Below are 19,161 nucleotides of genomic sequence, written 5' to 3'. Positions count from 1 at the left end.
TGCGCTGGTGCCCCCGCTCCCGGCCAAGTGTCCCACAGCGCCTCGTGCCCTCCAGCCTTCACACTCCTGGGCTTGCAGTCCCCGCGCGGGAAACCTCAGCTCGGGCAAGACGACCAACAGTCTAGGGGCCCGGTGACGACCCCCCGGAATCAACTCACCGCACACAAGCTGGCGTCGTCTTGTAGCTCCGTCGCCGGTTCTTCACGGGCTCCCGCCCCGACCAAGCCAGTCGCGAGGCGCCGTGCAGGCAAAAAGGCGTCAGCCGGTCACCTCCCGGGTGTTCAGAGCTGGCAAAGGTCCCCAGCCAGCGCGCAGGAGGCCCCCGGTGGTCGCAGGGGCAGCCCAGTGCCCCGCCGCAGGAGACCCAGGCCGGAGCTCCAGGACAAGGCTCCCCACCGGCCCACGGTCCGAGGCAGCAGCCCCGAAGGTCCCCAGGCTCCAGCCGCTCCAGGGGCCGCCACACCACCAGGCCCTAACCCCTTCGAAAGGCCGAGTCAAAAGGCCGGATCGGCTGGCACAGTACTCCCCGCTGCTCTGCTCCCGGCTCTCCACAGCGTCTTGCCCCGATTCACCGGCCTCCAGGGATGATGCAGGCGAGACCTCCGATCAGTCCTCCCGGCCCCAGAGGCCCCAAGGGACACCAGCGGACTGCCAGGGGGCTCCCACAGCCACCGGCGCGCCTCGGCCCGCCACCTCACCGGAGTCTCTTCGTGGGCCGACCACGTCCGCTCCCGCCTCAGGAAATGGCGGCCAGGTCCTCCTCCGCGACTTTCCACCGCTCCGGCTGAGCAGCGCCGGCCGGGGTTTACAGCCCAGATCACCTCTCGGGTAGCGGACCCCGCTCCAACTCCGTTGTCACCGCTAATGCTGCGGGCCCGGCCGCCGCACCACTGCCGTTGGCTCAGGTGACCTGCGCCTCCATCTGCCCGCCCGGGAGGAAGGCCAGCTCGGGGGAAAATGGCGGCTGCTACTCCGCCAACGGGGGTCCCCGAGATCGGTATCCCAGGCGGTCCGGAGTCCGCAGCACCCCAGGGCAGCTCCGACGGAGTCGTCCCAGCCCTCCGGGCCTCCGATCTTTCCCCCGCTGCAGCTGCTGGGCGCCAGGAGCCTCGGACGGGTGGCGGGCAAAATGGCGGGCAGTGCAGCGATCTCCGAGACCTCGCCACCTCAGAATCCGGCGTTCTCCGCTGTCCCCGATCGCCTCCGAGCCCCGCACCGGGTGCCCCTCACAGTCAGCCCCACACAGGTATCGATCCAGGCCCGGGCTCCGCCACAACACCGCTTAAAGATGGCAAATGGTCGCAGCGGCGGCCCGGAGCAGAAGCGGCACACGTCTCACTCCATTCCTGGCGAGACCACGCCCCCTATTAATTCTTTTTAATTAAATTTTGCATTTTAGTTCTGTAGCGGGTTGTGGGTTTATAGGGAAATAGGATGGGAAGTAATGTCATTGTTATTAAGTAATTATACATTTTTATTTATTGGTATTGATATTTAATTTATTGTTAAATAATTAATAATTGCTAATTAATTTTTATTAATTGATTACATGATAACCATATTAATTGTATACATTTTTTATTGGAGCGGCTTGTGGGTTTATAGGGGAATAGGGTGGGAAGTAAATTAATTATAATTAAGTCATTAATAATTTTGGGGTATTGATAATTAATTTGTTTATTAATTATTAATTGGTCATTCTTTTTTATTAATTAATTAATTGATAAATATATTAATTGTGTTAATTTAGTTTAGGAGCAGGTTGTGTGTTTATAGGGGAACAGGGTGGGAAATAATTTATTATAACTAAGTAATTATTTATTAATATTAATTGCTAATTAATTTTGATTAATTAATTGATAATTATATTAATTGTGTTAAATTTTATGCGGAGTGGGTTTTGTGTTTATTGGGGAATAGGGTGGGAAGTAATTTAATGTTAATAAAGTAATTATTAATTTTTATTTATTGATATTTCTAATTAATTTATTGTTAATTTATTACTAAATCATTATTTAATTTAAAAAAATTATTTAATTGATAAATATGTTTTTTTAACTGCTACGCTATCCAATATTTTCCCTACTGTTGCACTCTCTGGAGTGGGAATAGTAATTGTTACCCCTACTCTATGCAACACTTTCCCTATTGTTGCACTTATTGGAGTGGGGATAGTAATTTTAACCCTTTCTCTATCCAACACTTTCCCTACTGTTGCACTCTCTGGAGTGGGAATAGTAATTTTTACCCCTACGCTATCCAACACTTTCCCTACTGTTGCACTCACTGGAGTGGGAATAGTAATTTTTACCCTTACGCTATGCAACACTTTCCCTACTGTTGCACTCACTGGAGGGGGAATAGTAATGTTTACCCCTACACTATCCAACACTTTCCCTACTGTTGCACTCACTGGAGCGGGAATAGAAATGTTTACCCTTTCGCTATCCAACACTTTCCCTACTGTTGCACTCACTGGAGTGGGAATAGTAATTGTAATCCTTTTGCTAACCAACACTTTCCCTACTGTTGCACTCTTTGGAGTGGGAATAGTATTTTTTCCCCTCTGCTATCCAATATTTTTCTGTATTGTTTTACTTAATGTTGTGTATAGTTTAAATATATATATATTGTAATTTTTTTAATTTGTTAAATATATTTTTCACATTTTTAATAATATTATTTTTGTATGTGAATGTCTGTATTTATCATTTATAAAATATTTTTAACAATATAGAAGTTATAAAAATAATTATGTATGAATATTATCAAGTATATATATTATATTTTACATGTATATGTTTCATTTATATTAACATTAAGGGGCAGATTCCGATCCGGGTCGGAAAGCACTCCGACCGAGTCGGATCCGGAGTGTTTTCCGACCGAGCCGGACCCCTACAGTCCGACCGAGCGAGTACAATGCGGCCGTATGCTGTCGGACTTGGTTCGGTCGGACTCCCATAGAAGTCAATGGGTGCCGGTCGTACGACGCGTACATGCGCTCCCATTGACTGAACAAGTGCGCCCCCTACAGTGGGTACGAGTCGGTGCCATCCGCGCCGTACATGCCTGTGTTGGGGAGACCCATAGGTCTCCCCCTGTGTCCGAGTCGTAGGGCTGCGGGCGTCAGGTGGTCCGACACAGACCCCCGAAGTCCGACTCCGGGAGCTTTTGCGAGCCGGACACTCTGGCTTGCACAGGCTGTCCGACGCGTGCATCGTACTGGCTCGGTTGTAAATCGCATCCATTGCACGCCACGGTTAGCTTCCGACCGAGACGTACGGAGCGGTTCGGACCCGGAAACGACTCGTTCGGTGAATCTCATGTAGCTCGCATCGTACTTGCTCGCTCGTACAGCTGTACGAGTCGGCCGGAAAACACGCGTACGGCTCGTAGTTTTTCCGGCCGGATCGCGTTTGGTGCCCTTCCGACCCGGATCGGAATTGGCCCCTAGATGTATCAGTTTTTATTTTAACTATTTTTAACTACGTTTCTTTTAATTATATGTATTATTTATTTTACATTATTTTTTAACATAAAAAACGATATTTTGAACAACGATATTTTTGACATCGTTATTTTTTTTCAATATTTTTGTACTTACCATGATGTAGATAGAATGTCGATATTCTTGACTTCGATATTTTTGTCACAATATTTTTGTACCTCGATATTTTTGAGGTCGCTATTTTTTCAGTGATTCTCTCTTCCTCGGATAATTATTACTGTTTGCTATCTCTGGCCTATCTGCAGTAACTCTCCAACTGTGGCCACAATGTCTGAATGTTTTACATCCCTGTCCCTCTGTTAATTCCTACCCTGTACAGGGGTGGGGAAATCATATCGCCCGACGCCCGAACGATGTTGATTTTTACCATAGGCAAGAAGATGTAATGTCTATTTTGTCCGACGGACAACTAGACATTAAATCGCGTACATGATACAGGCTGTGGACACTCTGGGTCTCAGACAATCAAAAAGGCTGGCGGGGAGCTGCAGACACTTTTGAGGCCTCTGATTGGCTAGCAGCCCATGACTGGGCTCAGCCAGTGATTGGCTGGGGGACTGAATCTTCATTCTCAACAAGCGGCAATCTCAGCAATCGGGTGTCTTGCTTCCTCAATGGGGTGGACGTGCAGAACCGTGCGGAAGCTGTCTCCATTTCAACACAAGAGGATAGCACAAATATCTCACGGATGGTGGCGCGACCTGAAACTGGGGTGAGGAGGCGGGGGGCATTAATATTTCCAGGCTAATGCCAAGTGAGCTTGCGGCATCAGGGGCGTTGGAATACAGTTCACTTTATCCTCGCTGCTCGCAAAGGGAACAGGCAATGCAAACATTCTGCTGAGAGCTCCGTGGATTGCAGTAAAAATGACGGCATTACCGAGTGCCCAGTTCAGATTCCACAAAAGAAAACAGAGCGCACTAACTTGGGGTTTGGAGCGGACTGCTTTTTAAGTGGAGCTCAGGTATGCAGCAACGCATATTATACGAAATGTGGCGTTAAAGAATTGTACTGGGGTGTAAACATTTAAAATTCCCGCGCTCAGAACCACCACACAGTAGCATTAGAGCAAACAAGCAATATGTTTGTTTTACCGCGTATTGCCTGTGAAAGCTGGTGGATTTTAAAAGTGGTGGGCGGGAATGTGATTTGTATTCATTTCCTTTATCAGAGTGCGACAGAAGCTGCTATCCGTTACCTGCAAAGTGCGTGATCGAAGTCGGCTACTTTTTGCCCGGATGAGAATTGAGGTGGTGAACAGTGAGCTGCTGTGTGCTGTTACATAATATATGTAAAGAAGAAGAGATGTTGAAATTCCAGTGTCCCGAATCAGTCACCTATCGCAGACACTCATTCATTGGTGGGCTAATATAGTATGCGCCTCACATCGCACACAATGTGACACGAGTTAACAGTATTAGTCTCATTCTCTCTCCTTCGCCTTATTTTTCTGCTATTTTTCGGAACATGTGCCTGTGTAACAACATTATTAAATAACTGCTTGGATCGTGACTGCTTCGTGCAGCCACGTGCTGCAAGCGCCTCGGCCCGGTCTCTTTCTCCCCAAAGCCTCTCCTAAGATGTTTCTCACAGCTCATTACTTGCAGTTTAACTGTATGGGTGAAACCACATCAGTTCGATCAGAGGATGCCTGGCACCCTTCCCCTTTGGCACATTACATGTTGCGCATTCGGGGGCACACATTGTCTGCTTTCTTCCAGGAGACAACAAAGAAAAGCATTTCCCACTCGTGGTCTAACGTCAGTTGTAACTATTGTGTATATTTACAAGCTACGACGGAACTGGTGGAATTTATAGAACTGAAAATTGGCCAATTACCCCTAACACTCCCCTGGCACAGAATTTCCTCTCGATGCCTGCACTTGCCCCTCCACATTATTTTTTATTCCGACTACAGAAATGATTTTTGGGGGTTTTCAGGGTCATAACCTCACATTGTCACTGGTTCAGTGTCACTACTAGGTGCTTCAAAGCCTCCAAGACAGGCCCCCGTGGATACAGAGCTGTTTCATTGCATGTGAGCAGAACCCACCCCTTCCACCTCTGGTGACCACAACCGTTTTCAGCAGAGACCCAGTGGCGAGGCATCTCACAGCCTCCACCTCTACCCCAGGTAGTCAAGGGCTGATCCAGCTCTTTGACAGTTTGATGTTGTCTCTGGTGGAGTTCAGTGACCTGCAAGACGGTTGCCTGTGGCTAGCATCAGAAATCTGCAGCGAAACTTGCACAGCCACCCGTGCATAGGAATGCATGTGCAGTCTGCACATGTGGGTGCCTGTGTTTAGGATGATCTGTCCTGCCTGTTGTGCTAAATGTTCATGGTTTGGTCAGTGCATGAACTAATAGAAGTTTCATAATGTCTGACACCGCATTTCCCACTGATCAACATAACTTTCAGTTCAATTAAAGCTGTCCATTATTATACATGTAGTTACCTGAAGGTGAAAGACCACAAAAAGTTAGAAATTATTTTGGGTTTTTTAGCCACTGCTTTGACCCTGCCCCCAGATTCACTCACCCTGCCTCCCCAATTTCGTTCAGCATCACAGTTCCCACACTTTTGTTTAATGCACTTCAACCACTGAGCAGACAGCACCTTTTCCAGCCTTGTACACTGTGCCTGCTACCACCGCTGCACTCACACTGCCTTCTGAATACAGTATTCAGGACTTGCTGCCATGGGTGTGACATCAAATGTTGAGTGGGTGCAGTTACTCACTAGTCCCCGTCTCAATGATGCTCAGCTTTCCACTTCTAGATTTATTGTCTTTTCAACTTAACACTCCTTACCTTCACTGTGAGACTAACACTTGCTTTTCAGCTGCGTGACTGCTACATGTTCTACATATCTGAAGAAGACAAACTTGAACATCCATTGCTGATCTGCACCTCTTCATGTTAGGGAAGCTTACTCTGCTGCAGCCATTACTAATTGCAAGAGAGAACCATGTACAGCTAATGTCAGTGCTACATATGCTCTTTGTGTGGGAGAAGAATGTGGAGATGTAGCAGTGAGTGCACCATAATATAATCACATCACACCTGCCTCTTGTGTATTTGTACTTCTCAGCGCATCACATCGGAGGGTTTTTTAAGCTGGACAGCTATGAGTACTACAGGTTCATATTTCAATATTTCAACACAGTTTGGACTGTGCCAAAACACTTCAAGAAATGCAGTCTGCCATTTGTCTTTAGGTACTATTTCTCTACATATGAAAATGTGTTACATGCAAAATAGTTGATAATTGAGTGCAGTGCACAGTGACACATCTGCACAGATGCTGTACAGCCAGCCAGAACAACAGTTGCATTTAGGCATGCATGACCATGCACTACTTAATTGGACTGGCACTTGAAATATATATTGCACAGTATGTTGCACTGATTGCTGTGCAGGGTCTCTCCGTGCAGACCTACCATAGTGATTTATGGAGTAGGTGGGGCAAGCAGTTACCTTCCCAGCACTAGTAGATTTATGTAATATTTTGTCCCCGGGCCAAGTAGATTTTTGAAACATTTCCTCACCCCTGCCTGTAATCTCTATGTGGCCATGTACAGCTTTCAACCTGAATACTTCTATCTTACAACCTTTGTTCTAATATACAGCAAGATTGCTCTGCACCACCTCTAAATTATGCACTGCTGCATGTGTGTTATTTCTGTGCTACATCACAGAATTTCCTTGCACATCATCACCAGCGTTGCCCCATTTCTTCTTCTTTTGTATATGGTCGACTTCACACAAGCGGCTGACAGACAAAATGGTCAGTGCTATGTGGCTGGATCTCTGCTTTACTTACTTAAGGAACGTGGATTACCTGTTATCAACATGTCAATAATTTATAATCCTATGCCTATCACCCATTTTAATTTCATCTTGCTCCCTTTTATTTTATTACTTGCCTCTATGCTTCCCCATCTTGGTGTGAATGGCCTTTATTAGTTTGCTTGTCTGCAGTTTACTAGTCCCCAATCCTTCCACCCCCAGATTCACATTGTTGACATTTAAATTTCATTTTGCCAGCTGCTTTTCTCTTTGATATACATTTGTTGAAACTTTGCTGTTTATTGACCAGTTATGTATCAAAGATTAAACTAAAAATAGAAAAACAAAGATAACACTTAGGGGCCGATTCCGATGTCGGACGGGACTTAGGTCCGTCCGACATCGGTCAGGAGCCGTAACCGACCGACCAGCTGTCGTCGGTAAAGGCCCTGCAAGTGCGATGCGACTCGTATACTTCACAATGCAAGCATGCATTCCGAGCGGAATACATGCTTGCATTGTGAAAAGCAGGGGTGCAGTTCATCCCTGCACCCTGTGGCTGGCACCCCAAGGTGACTGCCACCGGATGCAGGGATCCACATAGGTGCCCCCAGGCCGCCATTCGGCAGCCTCGCATCCATGGGGGCTCTACTGGGGGCCCCAAAAGACAGTTTCCGACTGCCTTTTCGTGCCGGAAACACCGGCATGAAAAGGCAGTGAAAAACTGCCATAGTACTCCCTTGGTCGTAAAGAGGCGGCCGGGGGAGTACTGAGGGATTTCCGGACGGCGGACCGGCTCTCTGAGCCTGTTGTCAGCCATCCGTAAATCCGAGTCGGATTCCTTTCCGACCGAGCCCATCGGAATGGCTCGGTCGGAAAGGAATCCGGCTGACACGTTCCGATTCGGTCGGAAGGGCTCTGACCATCGTTCGGAGCCTTTTCGGCCGAAATCGGAATCGGCTCCTTAGTATTATTTAAACACATCATCAAAAAGAAACAAAACAAATCACATTTTAAAGTCTGAGTGTACCAAGATGCATGTGAACTAACACTTTGCACCTTACTAAAATTTGTCATCAGTGAGCTCATTTGACGTTAGTGAGCCTAGCAAATATATTCAACGACGAGCGCACAGCTCCTGCACTACTGCTTGATGGACGGAGTTGTGGATTAAATGAGCACTGCCCTTTGTCCACCAGAAGCAGAAAGAATCTTGTTTTTATACAATCATACTATCTAAAATATTTTAAAACACCTAAGGGGAGGTCTAGAACTTATGGCGGTCAAATGGCATCCACGTCAATTTTTCATCTACTCTTCAATTCCATAGCAAAGAATACACTAAATCGGTAACTTAGCATTGGCTTGTAAGCCAAGTTAGGGAAACTGCTGCCAGTGATCTCGTACTTTTCGCCCTAAGTAGGATGGGTATGCCGGACCTGGGTCCCTTGCTTGCTATGCCACTGGATTCAAGCTAGTCTGGATGATGAGGGTTGATGTCCCGAAACCGGCCCCAGGATGCTTGTTTCTGGTGCAGTGAGGACCCAGCTTGGCAGTTAAGGCTGGACTGTTCACATGAGGAGCAGGGTCAAGTCTGATTTACATATCACTGGGTCCAAACTGGGGTGGCGTAGCAAGCAGAAGAGCATTGGATTTAACCCAGATCTCCTGAATGTAAGAATTATTCAGCATTATGTCCATCATTTGTTGCTGCAGTAGATCTCACTAGGGGCATGAATTTAAAGATGATTCAGTCCTTCGTCTTACTGAGATTTAGTTGACTAGTAGTAACATCAGTACAAACTGCCATTTTGTAGTGTGGTGGACAAATAAGTATTATTGTCACAATTCTTATTATTATTTTAAATATTTCTCGTCCTCATAGGGGAAAATATTTGAATCATTAGTACATAACTACAAGTATATTTTACATTATTTTTTAGTCATATTGCTTGGCTATAGAAGATAATAAAGCATTTCTTGTTCAACGTTTTCCGCGCAGCATCCAAAACATCTGTTTGCTATTACATCAATTATATTATCTGAACAATGGGGTAACCCTGTGTCCCTCAGAACTTGGGCATACGCACTATAAGAATGAATATGCTACTTACCAGTATGCATCTGTTCTTGGCATGTAGGGCTGCTGACATTCATATCTGTGCATAGATCGCCGCCTAGTGTTGGGTCCGGATGTTTGCACGTTGTTGTCCTGGAAGAGTCTTCGAAGTATCCTTGGATAGGTGACTCCTCCCCTGGACTACAGTGCGCATGGGCATCCTCTCCATCCTCAGATTGTTTTTCGCCATTGTGGCCGTGATGGAGTAGATACAGAAAGTGATGACCATGCTTACAGTAATTCTGAGAGCTGCAGCTGCTACAGGCGCCGGGGAGGAGGGAGGGCGATATGAATGTCAGCAGCCCTACATGCCAAGAACAGATGCATACTGGTAAGTAGCATATTCAGTTCGAGGCATGTGGGCTGCTGAATTCATATCTGTGCATAGAATATATAGCAGTGCCCTCTTATTAGCGGCGGCTACCCGTGCCAGCTGCAGCGGTCTGAAAAAGAGTTTTGAGAACAGCCTGTCCTACAGCTGCCTGCTGTTTTGATTGCACATCTACACAATAGTGTTTGGTAAATGTATGTGTAGTGGACCAGGTGGCTGCTCTACATATGTCATGCAAAGGAATGTTTCCTAGGAAAGCCATGGAGGCCCCTAACTTACGTGTTGAGTGGGCTCGAGGGGGAATCGTTAAAGTGCGTTTAGCCTTTTGATAGCAAATTTGAATACATTTAACGATCCATCTGGCTATTCCTGCTTTGGAGATAGCGTTACCTTTGTGGTGTGGGGCAAAGGCAACGAAAAGTTGATTTGTTTTTCTAAAGGGTTTGGTCCTGTCGATATAATACATGAGGGCCCTTTTCACATCTAGTGTATGGAGTGCCCTTTCTGCGACAGTTTGTGGGTTTTGAAAGAAAACAGGCAGTTCAATAGTTTGATTCATATGGAACTGCGATACCACCTTAGGCATGAATTTGGGGTTGGTACGTAGTACGACCCTGTTGGCGTGAACCTGTATGAGTGGCTCTTGGACGGTTAGTGCCTGGAGTTCACTAACTCTTCGTAAAGAAGTTATCGCTACTAGGAAAGCTACTTTCCAGGTAAGGAATTGAATCCCACATGAGTGTAGAGGTTCAAAGGGTGGACCCATCAGGCGTGTGAGGACCAAGTTGAGGTTCCACATTGGGGCTGGTGGGTGGGTAGGTGGAATGACTCGTTTGAGTCCTTCCAAGAATGCTTTGATGGCAGGCACTCTGAATAGAGAGAGGTGCTGCCTGGTTTGTAGATAGGCTGAGATTGCGGTCAAATGGACACGTATAGAGGTGTACGCCAGATTGCATCGGTATAGGTGTAATAGGTAACAAATAATGTTTTGGATGGATGCGTCTAGCGGGTTAATGTCATTATTATTGCAATAAATGACGAACCTCTTCCATTTGGCTGCATAGCAAGCTCTGGTAGTGGGTCTCCTGGCCTCCTTAATGATGTCCATACTGTCAGGTGGCAGGTTTAGGTAGCCAAACTCTAGGACTTCAGGAGCCAGATTGCCAGGTTCAGCTGTTGCGGATCTGGGTGCTGAATCTCTCCATGGTTCTGCGTCAAATGCGCGGGTTTGATCCGCAGCCTTTGATGCGGCACCACGGAAAGTTCGAGAAAGGTGGTGTACCATGGCTGGCGTGCCCACGTTGGAGCAACCAGGACGAGTGTCAGTGAGTGTTGTCTGAGTTTGCGTGCCACCAGCGGTATCAGTGGTGCTGGGGGAAAAGCGTACGCAAATCTGCCGGACCAGTTCATCCATATCACATTGCCCTGCGACTGCGGATGTGGGAACCTGGCGGCAAAGCTTTGGCATTTTGCGTTTTCGCTTGTCGCGAATAGGTCTATCTCTGGATGACCCCACTGCTGGAAGTACGGTTGGAGTACTGATGGGTGTAACTCCCACTCGTGCATCTGGTGGCTGTGTCTGCTGAGCAGATCCGCCATCTGGTTGTCCTTGCCGGGGAGGTGTTCTGCCATGAGGAACATGTTCCTCTGAATGGCCCACTTCCACAGGCTCTGAGCCAGATGAGACAACTGTGGAGAGTGTGTTCCTCCCTGCTTCTGTATGTAGTACATTGCAGTCATGTTGTCCGTCCGGATCAACACGACTTTGTTGCACAAGTGTACTTTGAATGCTTTCATAGCGAGGAAGATTGTCATCAGCTCTAGAAGGTTGATGTGCATCTTCTTTTGTTGTTGTGTCCATAGTCCCTGCACTGTGTAATGGAGTACATGAGCTCCCCATCCCTGGAGAGACGCGTCCGCCGTCAGTATTATCTGTGGGACAGGCTCTTGGAACGGTCGGCCCTTGCAAAGGTTTTGTGGATTCCACCAATGCAGAGAGTTGTATGCCCGACCGCTCACCAACACTAGGTCTTTCAACTGTCCTTGAGCCTGATTCCACTGACGTGCTAAGCACTCCTGAAGCGGGCGCATATGTAGTCTCGCATGTGGGACTATGAAGATGCAGGAGGCCATCATGCCTATCAACTGCATGAACACTCGCGCGGGAAGGGAGTGTTGTGGTTTGAACTTGGAAATCAGCATTTGCATGCTGTTGATTCTCACTAAATTTGGCTGAGCTGTGGCCGCCAGAGTGTCTATAGTCGCACCGAGGTACTGTTGTACGTGTGCGGGCTGGAGATGGGATTTTGGGTAATTTAGTGAGAACCCCAGACTGTGAAGGAGGTGGATGGTGCGGGACATGTGGCTGGCACATTGCTGGGCTGACTTCGCTTGAACGAGCCAGTCGTCCAGGTAAGGGTAGACGTGTATGTGCTGCCTCCGTAGATGTGCCGCCACAGTAGCTAGGCAATTTGTGAACACCCTGGGTGCTGTTGTCACGCCGAAGGGAAGGACTTTGAATTGGTAGTGCTGCCCTTGAACAGTGAACCTGAGGTATTTCTTGTGTGAGGGGTGAATGGGTATGTGGAAATACGCATCCTTGAGGTCCAGTGTGGCCAGAAAGTCTCCCTGCTTGAGCAGCGGGAGGACTTGCTGTAGAGTGAGCATGTGAAAATGCTCGGAAAGAATGTACTGGTTCAGGGGTCTCAGGTCTAATATAGGTCTGAGTGACCCGTCCTTTTTCGGTATTAAAAAGTACAGGGAGTACACCCCCGTACCTTGCTCGTGGACGGGTACGACCTCGATTGCGCCTTTTAGAAGCATGCTTTGCACCTCCTGCTGTAAGAGCGTTAAGTGCTCTGAGGACATAGGACGGTTTTTTGGAGGTATGGTGGGTGGAGTGGATGTTAGTTCTAGACAGTAACCGTATTTGACAATATCTTTGACCCACCTGTCCGTGGTGATGGAGTTCCACGTGGACAGGAACCTTTGTAGCCTTCCCCCGACAGGTGTTATGTGGTCGGGAGGAAGGGAGAGGGCGTCACTGCTTGTTCTTGGGAGAGGACCTGGTGTTGCCGTAGCCGCGTCCTCTGCCCTTTGTGCTGGAGCCGCGATATCCACCCCGGGTGTTTTTATCGTAGGTGTTTTGTGTGTTGCCCTTGTTGTATGTTTGCTGTGACCCCTGTCCTCTACCTGCTCCTCTATTTCCGGGGCGACGAAAGGAGCCGCTCCGAAAGGACTGCGTCTGTAGGGCCCCCATGGACTTTGCAGTGTCCGTGTCCTTTTTTATTTTCTCTAGGGTAGTGTCAACCTCCGGCCCGAATAAGTAGTCGGGGTTGACAGGTTGGTTGAGGATGTTATTTTGTACCTCTGGTTTGAATCCGGAGATTCGCAACCAGGCGTGTCGTCGCAACATGACGCTAGTGTTTATGGCTCTGGCAGCTGTATCCGCGGCATCCAGTGCACACTTAATGGATGCATTTGTGAGCAGTTGTCCCTCCCTGATGAGGATCTCTGCACCTTCTTTGTATTGGTCAGGGAGATGTTGGAGTAGTTGCCCTAATGTGTCGTAGTGCGCTCGATCATAGCGAGCGAGGAGTGCTTGAGTATTGGCAATGCGCCATATGTTAGCTGCTTGGGCGGCAACCCGTTTGCCAGAGGTCTCTAGCACCTTGGACTCTTTGTCCGGGGGAGGAGCATCACCTGTTGTTTGCGAGTGCGCCCTCTTGCGAGCATTCGCAACGACAATGGAATCCAGAGGTAATTGGCCTCTAATGTAAGTAGGGTCCCCAGGCGCCGATCTGTATTTCTTGTCGATCCTGGGGTTTATCACTCTTGCCCTGGTGGGTTCCTTGAAGATGTCCTTTGCTGGCTTGAGGACCCCCTTTAACATGGGCAGAGTCTTTATATTCCTTTCTGAGGATGCGAAAGTATCCATGAGAAAGTCGTCCTCGATGGTGTCAGAGTGAAGTTGCACCCCATGATTGGCCGCAGCACGTTCAATTAGAGCGTTGAACGCGGCAGTGTCCTCTGTGGGAGATGTTTTTGCTCCATAGAGTTGCGGGTCCTGTGCATCCATAGGTGCACCTGGGTCTACAGGGTCATCCCAAGCTTGATCAGGGTCCTGTTGGCCATCAGGGTCCATCCCTCCGGGGTAGGGGACTTGGTCACCCATGTAGTCCTCCAACGCATCCGTGTCGGAGTGTGTGGGAGAGAAGGATTGTGGATCCTGGTAGGGTGAATGGAAAGGTTCGTAAAGAACTGGTTCTGAAGCCACTGGCAGCTTTCTCTTAAGTGGGATCCGGAAGGAGTCCAAAGCTGGTTCAGAAGTTATTCTCCTTTTGTGGATAATCATCCTGCCGGTGTCGGCGTCGATGATATGCGATGGAGACGTCTCCGCAGAGTGTTCGGCAGGCGTGATCGTGGTGTGGGTGACCCGTGTCCTGATTTGGAACAGTTTCGGGGCCGTGGATGGTGGCAGGCCAAAAGTAATGTTGGCTGGTGCCGAAGAGGCTGTTGGAGCTTTTATTGGCTCGGAGCCCGACGTGTCCTGGAGGACATTTTTATTTTTGGTGCGCTGCGCAGCAACGGGTGGAACCTGGAGCGCCCTTGATTCCTTTGCGCCGACCGGTTCTGTGGAGGCGGGCGTGGACTTTTTCGGCGCCGGTGAGTCGTGGAGTCGAGGGGCGGGAATGGCCGTCGACGCCTTCGAGGAGTGTGGCTTTGGTGGTGCCGTCGAAGCGGTGTGAGACGCGGCAGGTAGTATGACCTTTGGGGTCGGAGCCGATTGCGTCGGTGCCGGGAGCCGAGTAGGTTTGGTGGCACCGAAGGGCTTTTTCCGTATGTCGACTCCGACGTCGGCCGCTTCGAGCTCGGCACCGAAGTCTCGTTTGTTGCGCTCGGTGCCGACGGGTTTTGCTGGCGTCGAAGGTGTGGAGGGCCTCGATCCGACCAGCGCCACTTTCGGTTTCGGTTTCAGTTGAACCAATACAGCTTTTGGTTTCGGTTTCGAAGAAGGGAAACCAGCCGGTTTGGGCATTAATGGCTGCCGCTGAATGTCCGAGGCCGGGCCCGAGGGCGGGGCCGAAGAACTGCGGGATAGGTCTTGGGTAAGGCCCGAAGGCGATCCCTCGACCGGTGCCATAGACTGTTGCACTGGGATTTCCTCAGTCTGAACGGGTAGGCCTTGCTCGTCATCGGAGCTACTCTCTTCGGCCCCTAAGGCCTCATTGTAGTCTCCTACCTCGGTGTCGTCTTCATCTCTGTGAAAGAGTGTTTCGTCGACGTCTTCCGATCCGGAGTCATGTTCGGAAACGGGGCTGGAGGGTAGGTTCTCCACTTCTTCGACATCTTCGGTATCGGCGCTGAAGATGTCGGCCGGGGCCGGTGCCGCTTGCTGCGCCTCGAGTCTCGCCGCTCGTCGATTCCGGAGAGTCTTCTTGGATCGAAATCGGGCACAGGCCATACATGTAGATTCGTCGTGATCCGGTGAAAGGCATTTGTTGCACACCGGATGGACGTCGATGTGTGGATATTTCGCATTGCATACAGGGCACCGCTTGAATGGTGTCCTCGATTCCATCGTCGATGTCGGGTCGATGGTCGGGTAAGATGCGAAAAAGTTGGTTCTGGAAGTTAGTAAACTAACAAAGATACTATCGATCCCGATCGGGAACAGTACCGACGCGAACTAGAGGCCTTTTGGCCTGAAAAGAGTTTTTCCTAACTTGAGTCAAGATAAGCACATCCGAACCCAATGGCGGAAAAAAACAATCTGAGGATGGAGAGGATGCCCATGCGCACTGTAGTCCAGGGGAGGAGTCACCTATCCAAGGATACTTCGATACTTCGAAGACTCTTCCAGGACAAAAACGTGCAAACATCCGGACCCAACACTAGGCGGCGATCTATGCACAGATATGAATTCAGCAGCCCACATGCCAATGGTTCTGTCGGGCAAAGACCAACAATTACTTTGTTCTACGAATGGATCAAGACACAATTGAATACATCAATTATGGAAGAGAGTATTCTCTTTGTAACAGTGACCACAGAAAATATGAAGTACAAATCACATATACCATGACAACATACAAATCACGATAAAGTCAAAGTCAAATTTAGTGGGTGAAATGCTGTTCTTTATATATAAATTGCATCATTCATATAGGCACCCACATCATTTATAACAAAGCACGGTTACCAAAGTAGTACACCATAGAACAAGTTTGTGAATCAGTGAAAAAGTGACATGAGTGACAAAATTGTGCATAGTATATACAAAAATGAATACAAATGATCTTTATGTACACGATAAAAAGAAGAGGGCCAGTTTCAAAGAAAGTTGCAATGACACAGTTTCATGAATCAAAGTATGTATGGAAACAGGTCTTGAACTGGTCCTAGCTATGGTCGTCGACGTTTCAACCCAGTATAAGCGACACTAAATCGTCAAGCGGGTCTTCATCAGGACTTAAAATAAACGATGGCAACCTAGCCGTGGGTCTAGGATGGCCTAACAGTCAAGTATTCAGGAGACGAATTAATCATCCAGGGGGATTCTCAAAAAGTGTTTCCTTATATGCAGAACCGTGTTAGTAGATTGTTATGCGTCAGATCTGATGTTAGAGTTACTATTTTGGTAAACTTCAAATGTATTTGATAATCAGCGTTAGCCACTCGCGCTGTCACACCACCTTTCGTTGTGGGGAGAACATCAAGCAACACAGGATTGCAATTATACCTTAATATACCATACACATGAATTGTACCTAAAGGAGTTACTTACTTTTGTGAGGTGGTGTTCTGAGGAGAATCCCAGACCATAGACAGTATTTGCTCTACTGTCTGCCCACTGGCCAAACTTCTGTGATGTTTTAGTGAATGTCATGTTGGGAGAGATGGTGCTATTTATTATTGCCTAGAAATAAAAAATAAAAAAAGACATAAATGACTGCATGTTGGTCAATAACGGCCACACAGGCTTTTAGAGCCTCTGCCAAATGGCAGTCAATCGTCTGAGAAGACAGTACAATGTTTTGAATCAATAAACAGTTACATTTTATGAGGCCCTTTGGATTGAATCCATAATGTAGCACAGTCTTAAAGTATATTTAAGTTTTTGAATAAAGAACAATTACAACTTCACATGCCGCTGATTTAAAACGAGGCTGCCATTGGTGCAAAGAAAGTTAATTCAAAAGATGCCACATAAGGAAGGGGAGAATGATAAATTAACATTCATTGTGCTACGGCTATCCTTAGACACTAGGTGGTCTATTAGGATGGCGGTTGGAAAATCTCCCCGACCGCCATGGTAGCGGGAAAAGACCGCCCGCAAGGACCGCGGCATAACTGCCGGCCCAATTAGGATGCTCCGCAGTCGAAATCCGACTGCGGCGGTCGGATTCTGGCGATTAACATTGCGGCGGTTGCTGCTGCCAGCAGCACCGCCGCGGTGTGAAAAGAAGCATGTCATGCATGTCACTGCACTGCGTGGCAGGCACTGCACAGTGCCTGCCACCTGGTACAAGGACATGTAGGGTGGCACCATGGGTACCCCCCAGTGCACCCACACCCCCCCCCCACACATTCAGGGCCCGCAATAGGCCCCCGGAGACATTTTCCGCATGCCTTTCCATGGCGGTTCCACCGCAGCGGAAAGGCTGGCTTTCGCCGGCATCATAATCGTGCCGGTGGTGCTTGGTCCTGACCCGCAACAATTGCAGCGGTCCAGCTCTGCCCGCCAGGCAAGCGGGTGGACTGCAACCGGCGGAAAAGTGGCAGGCGGAAAATCACACCGCGGCGGTCACAACCGCGATGCTAAATCGGACTGGCGGTTTTCTGGGTTTCGATGGCAGGCGGATGGTCACCGCCGGACCAGCAGTAGCCATCCGCCCGCCATCCTAATAGACCCCTTAGCTTATTCCCCATTAGCAACATTGTGGGAACTCTTTCTTTTTGGCAGGTCCGGAAATTGATTCTAAAGATGGTGACACAGGGCACTGTGCTCCAGTACCGCACACCCAAGCATGCATCATAAGCAGCACACCCCCTCCCAATGCACACGCGTAATCTTGCATTTGCTCCTGTTAAAAAAAAAAAAATCACAAAACAATCGCTGTGTGTTTTGACAGCTGAAGATCAGTGGGAGGGTATTGATGATAGGACAGAACCTATGTACTCAGGGTCTCAATAAGAAAACATCTGGTCATCCCGATGGGGATGGTAACAGGAGTTACTGTCCCCATCAAGATTACAATTTATATGGCATTTCAAACAGAGATTTTGGATGCTCAAAGTAGCTGAAACCTCGATGTGAAACACCAGCGAGAAACGCAAGGGATTTAGTGTGGAAACACAGATTCATTCAGTTATTCTCCACATAATTGTCATTTCCTGCTCTGGGAATTTCTGGAAACCCTGGCAACCGAATTCAAGGGGTGGGATAAGATCTGGTATTATTCCTGGCAACTCGTAATGAGACCTTTAGAGGGACACTATCCCTTTCTCTTACATTCTGGCTCTTTCCAAGTCTCAACCTGTGTGTAAATTCCACAGCAAATGAGGACTAAGAGAAGGGGAGCAACAAGCAGCTTAAGTCTGTTGGGGAGACGATGTGGTCTCATGGCTAGACTGCGGACTTTGGAGATGGGAAACCAAGATTCGAACCTCGAGGTAGACTCCACATCCTGTGATTCTGGGCAAATTACTTAATATCCCTGTGCCGCCCAAAAAAAACAAAAAAATGAATGTGTCCTTGTGTAACGTAACTGGTGCTCATGTAAAGCGCTCCAATAACTTCGGGTTGAGTTCACACTATATAAATCAGCAAAATAAAATAAAAGGTCTCGGTGAACATGTCACAAAGCTCTCCTGCTCAAATGTTGCATGGCTCTGGGAGGAAGCCTTGACAGAATAGTGTTGGAAGAATGCTTGAGGGGTAGGTCATGTTGCTGCTAGATGTATGTCTCTGAGAGCAAACATGACCATAAAACGCCACAAATACAGTCTGTAAAAGTGGAGGAAAGAGGACATTATCCATCTGGAACCAGTAATGAAATTAAATGAAAATGAGATTTTTAAAGCGCACTACTACCCGTAGGTGTCTAGGTGCTGACTCCGAGTCAGTTGGAAAGAGACGTAGGTAAAAGCCAAAAGAACGTGTAGACCATACAGAAGATCAATTAGAGATCAGTACTAGTTATTAAACAGCCATGTTTTAAGAGCTTAACAAAAGGTAAGCAGTTTTTTTTGTAGTTTTTAGGTTGAGAGGCATCGAGTTACAAAGTTTGGCAGTGGCCACTGGAAAATCTTGCCTCCCCAATTAGCCTTCTTAACTTTGGGTACAGCCAGATTGGCCTGGGAGGAAGATCTTAAAGTCCTGGGAGGGGTGTACCATTGAAAGAGCTG

General features: G+C 48.0%; 1 protein-coding gene across 3 annotated transcripts in view; it reads right to left on the bottom strand.

The window, feature by feature from the left end:
- Window positions 1-19,161, bottom strand: part of HOMER1 (homer scaffold protein 1) — a 966,005-nt gene that overhangs the window by 645,012 nt on the left and 301,832 nt on the right. For all 3 annotated transcript variants that reach the window (XM_085632251.1, XM_085632250.1, XM_085632249.1), the window contains exon 2: window positions 16,538-16,669. In XM_085632251.1, coding sequence (XP_085488377.1) covers window positions 16,538-16,669 — 132 coding nt within the window. The remainder of the gene's footprint in view (window positions 1-16,537; window positions 16,670-19,161) is intronic.

This window comes from Triturus cristatus, chromosome 2_1 (genome assembly GCF_964204655.1).
Source record: "Triturus cristatus chromosome 2_1, aTriCri1.1, whole genome shotgun sequence".
In the NCBI taxonomy this organism is placed as follows: Eukaryota; Metazoa; Chordata; class Amphibia; order Caudata; family Salamandridae; genus Triturus; species Triturus cristatus.
This window is presented reverse-complemented; position numbering and strand designations above follow the sequence as displayed.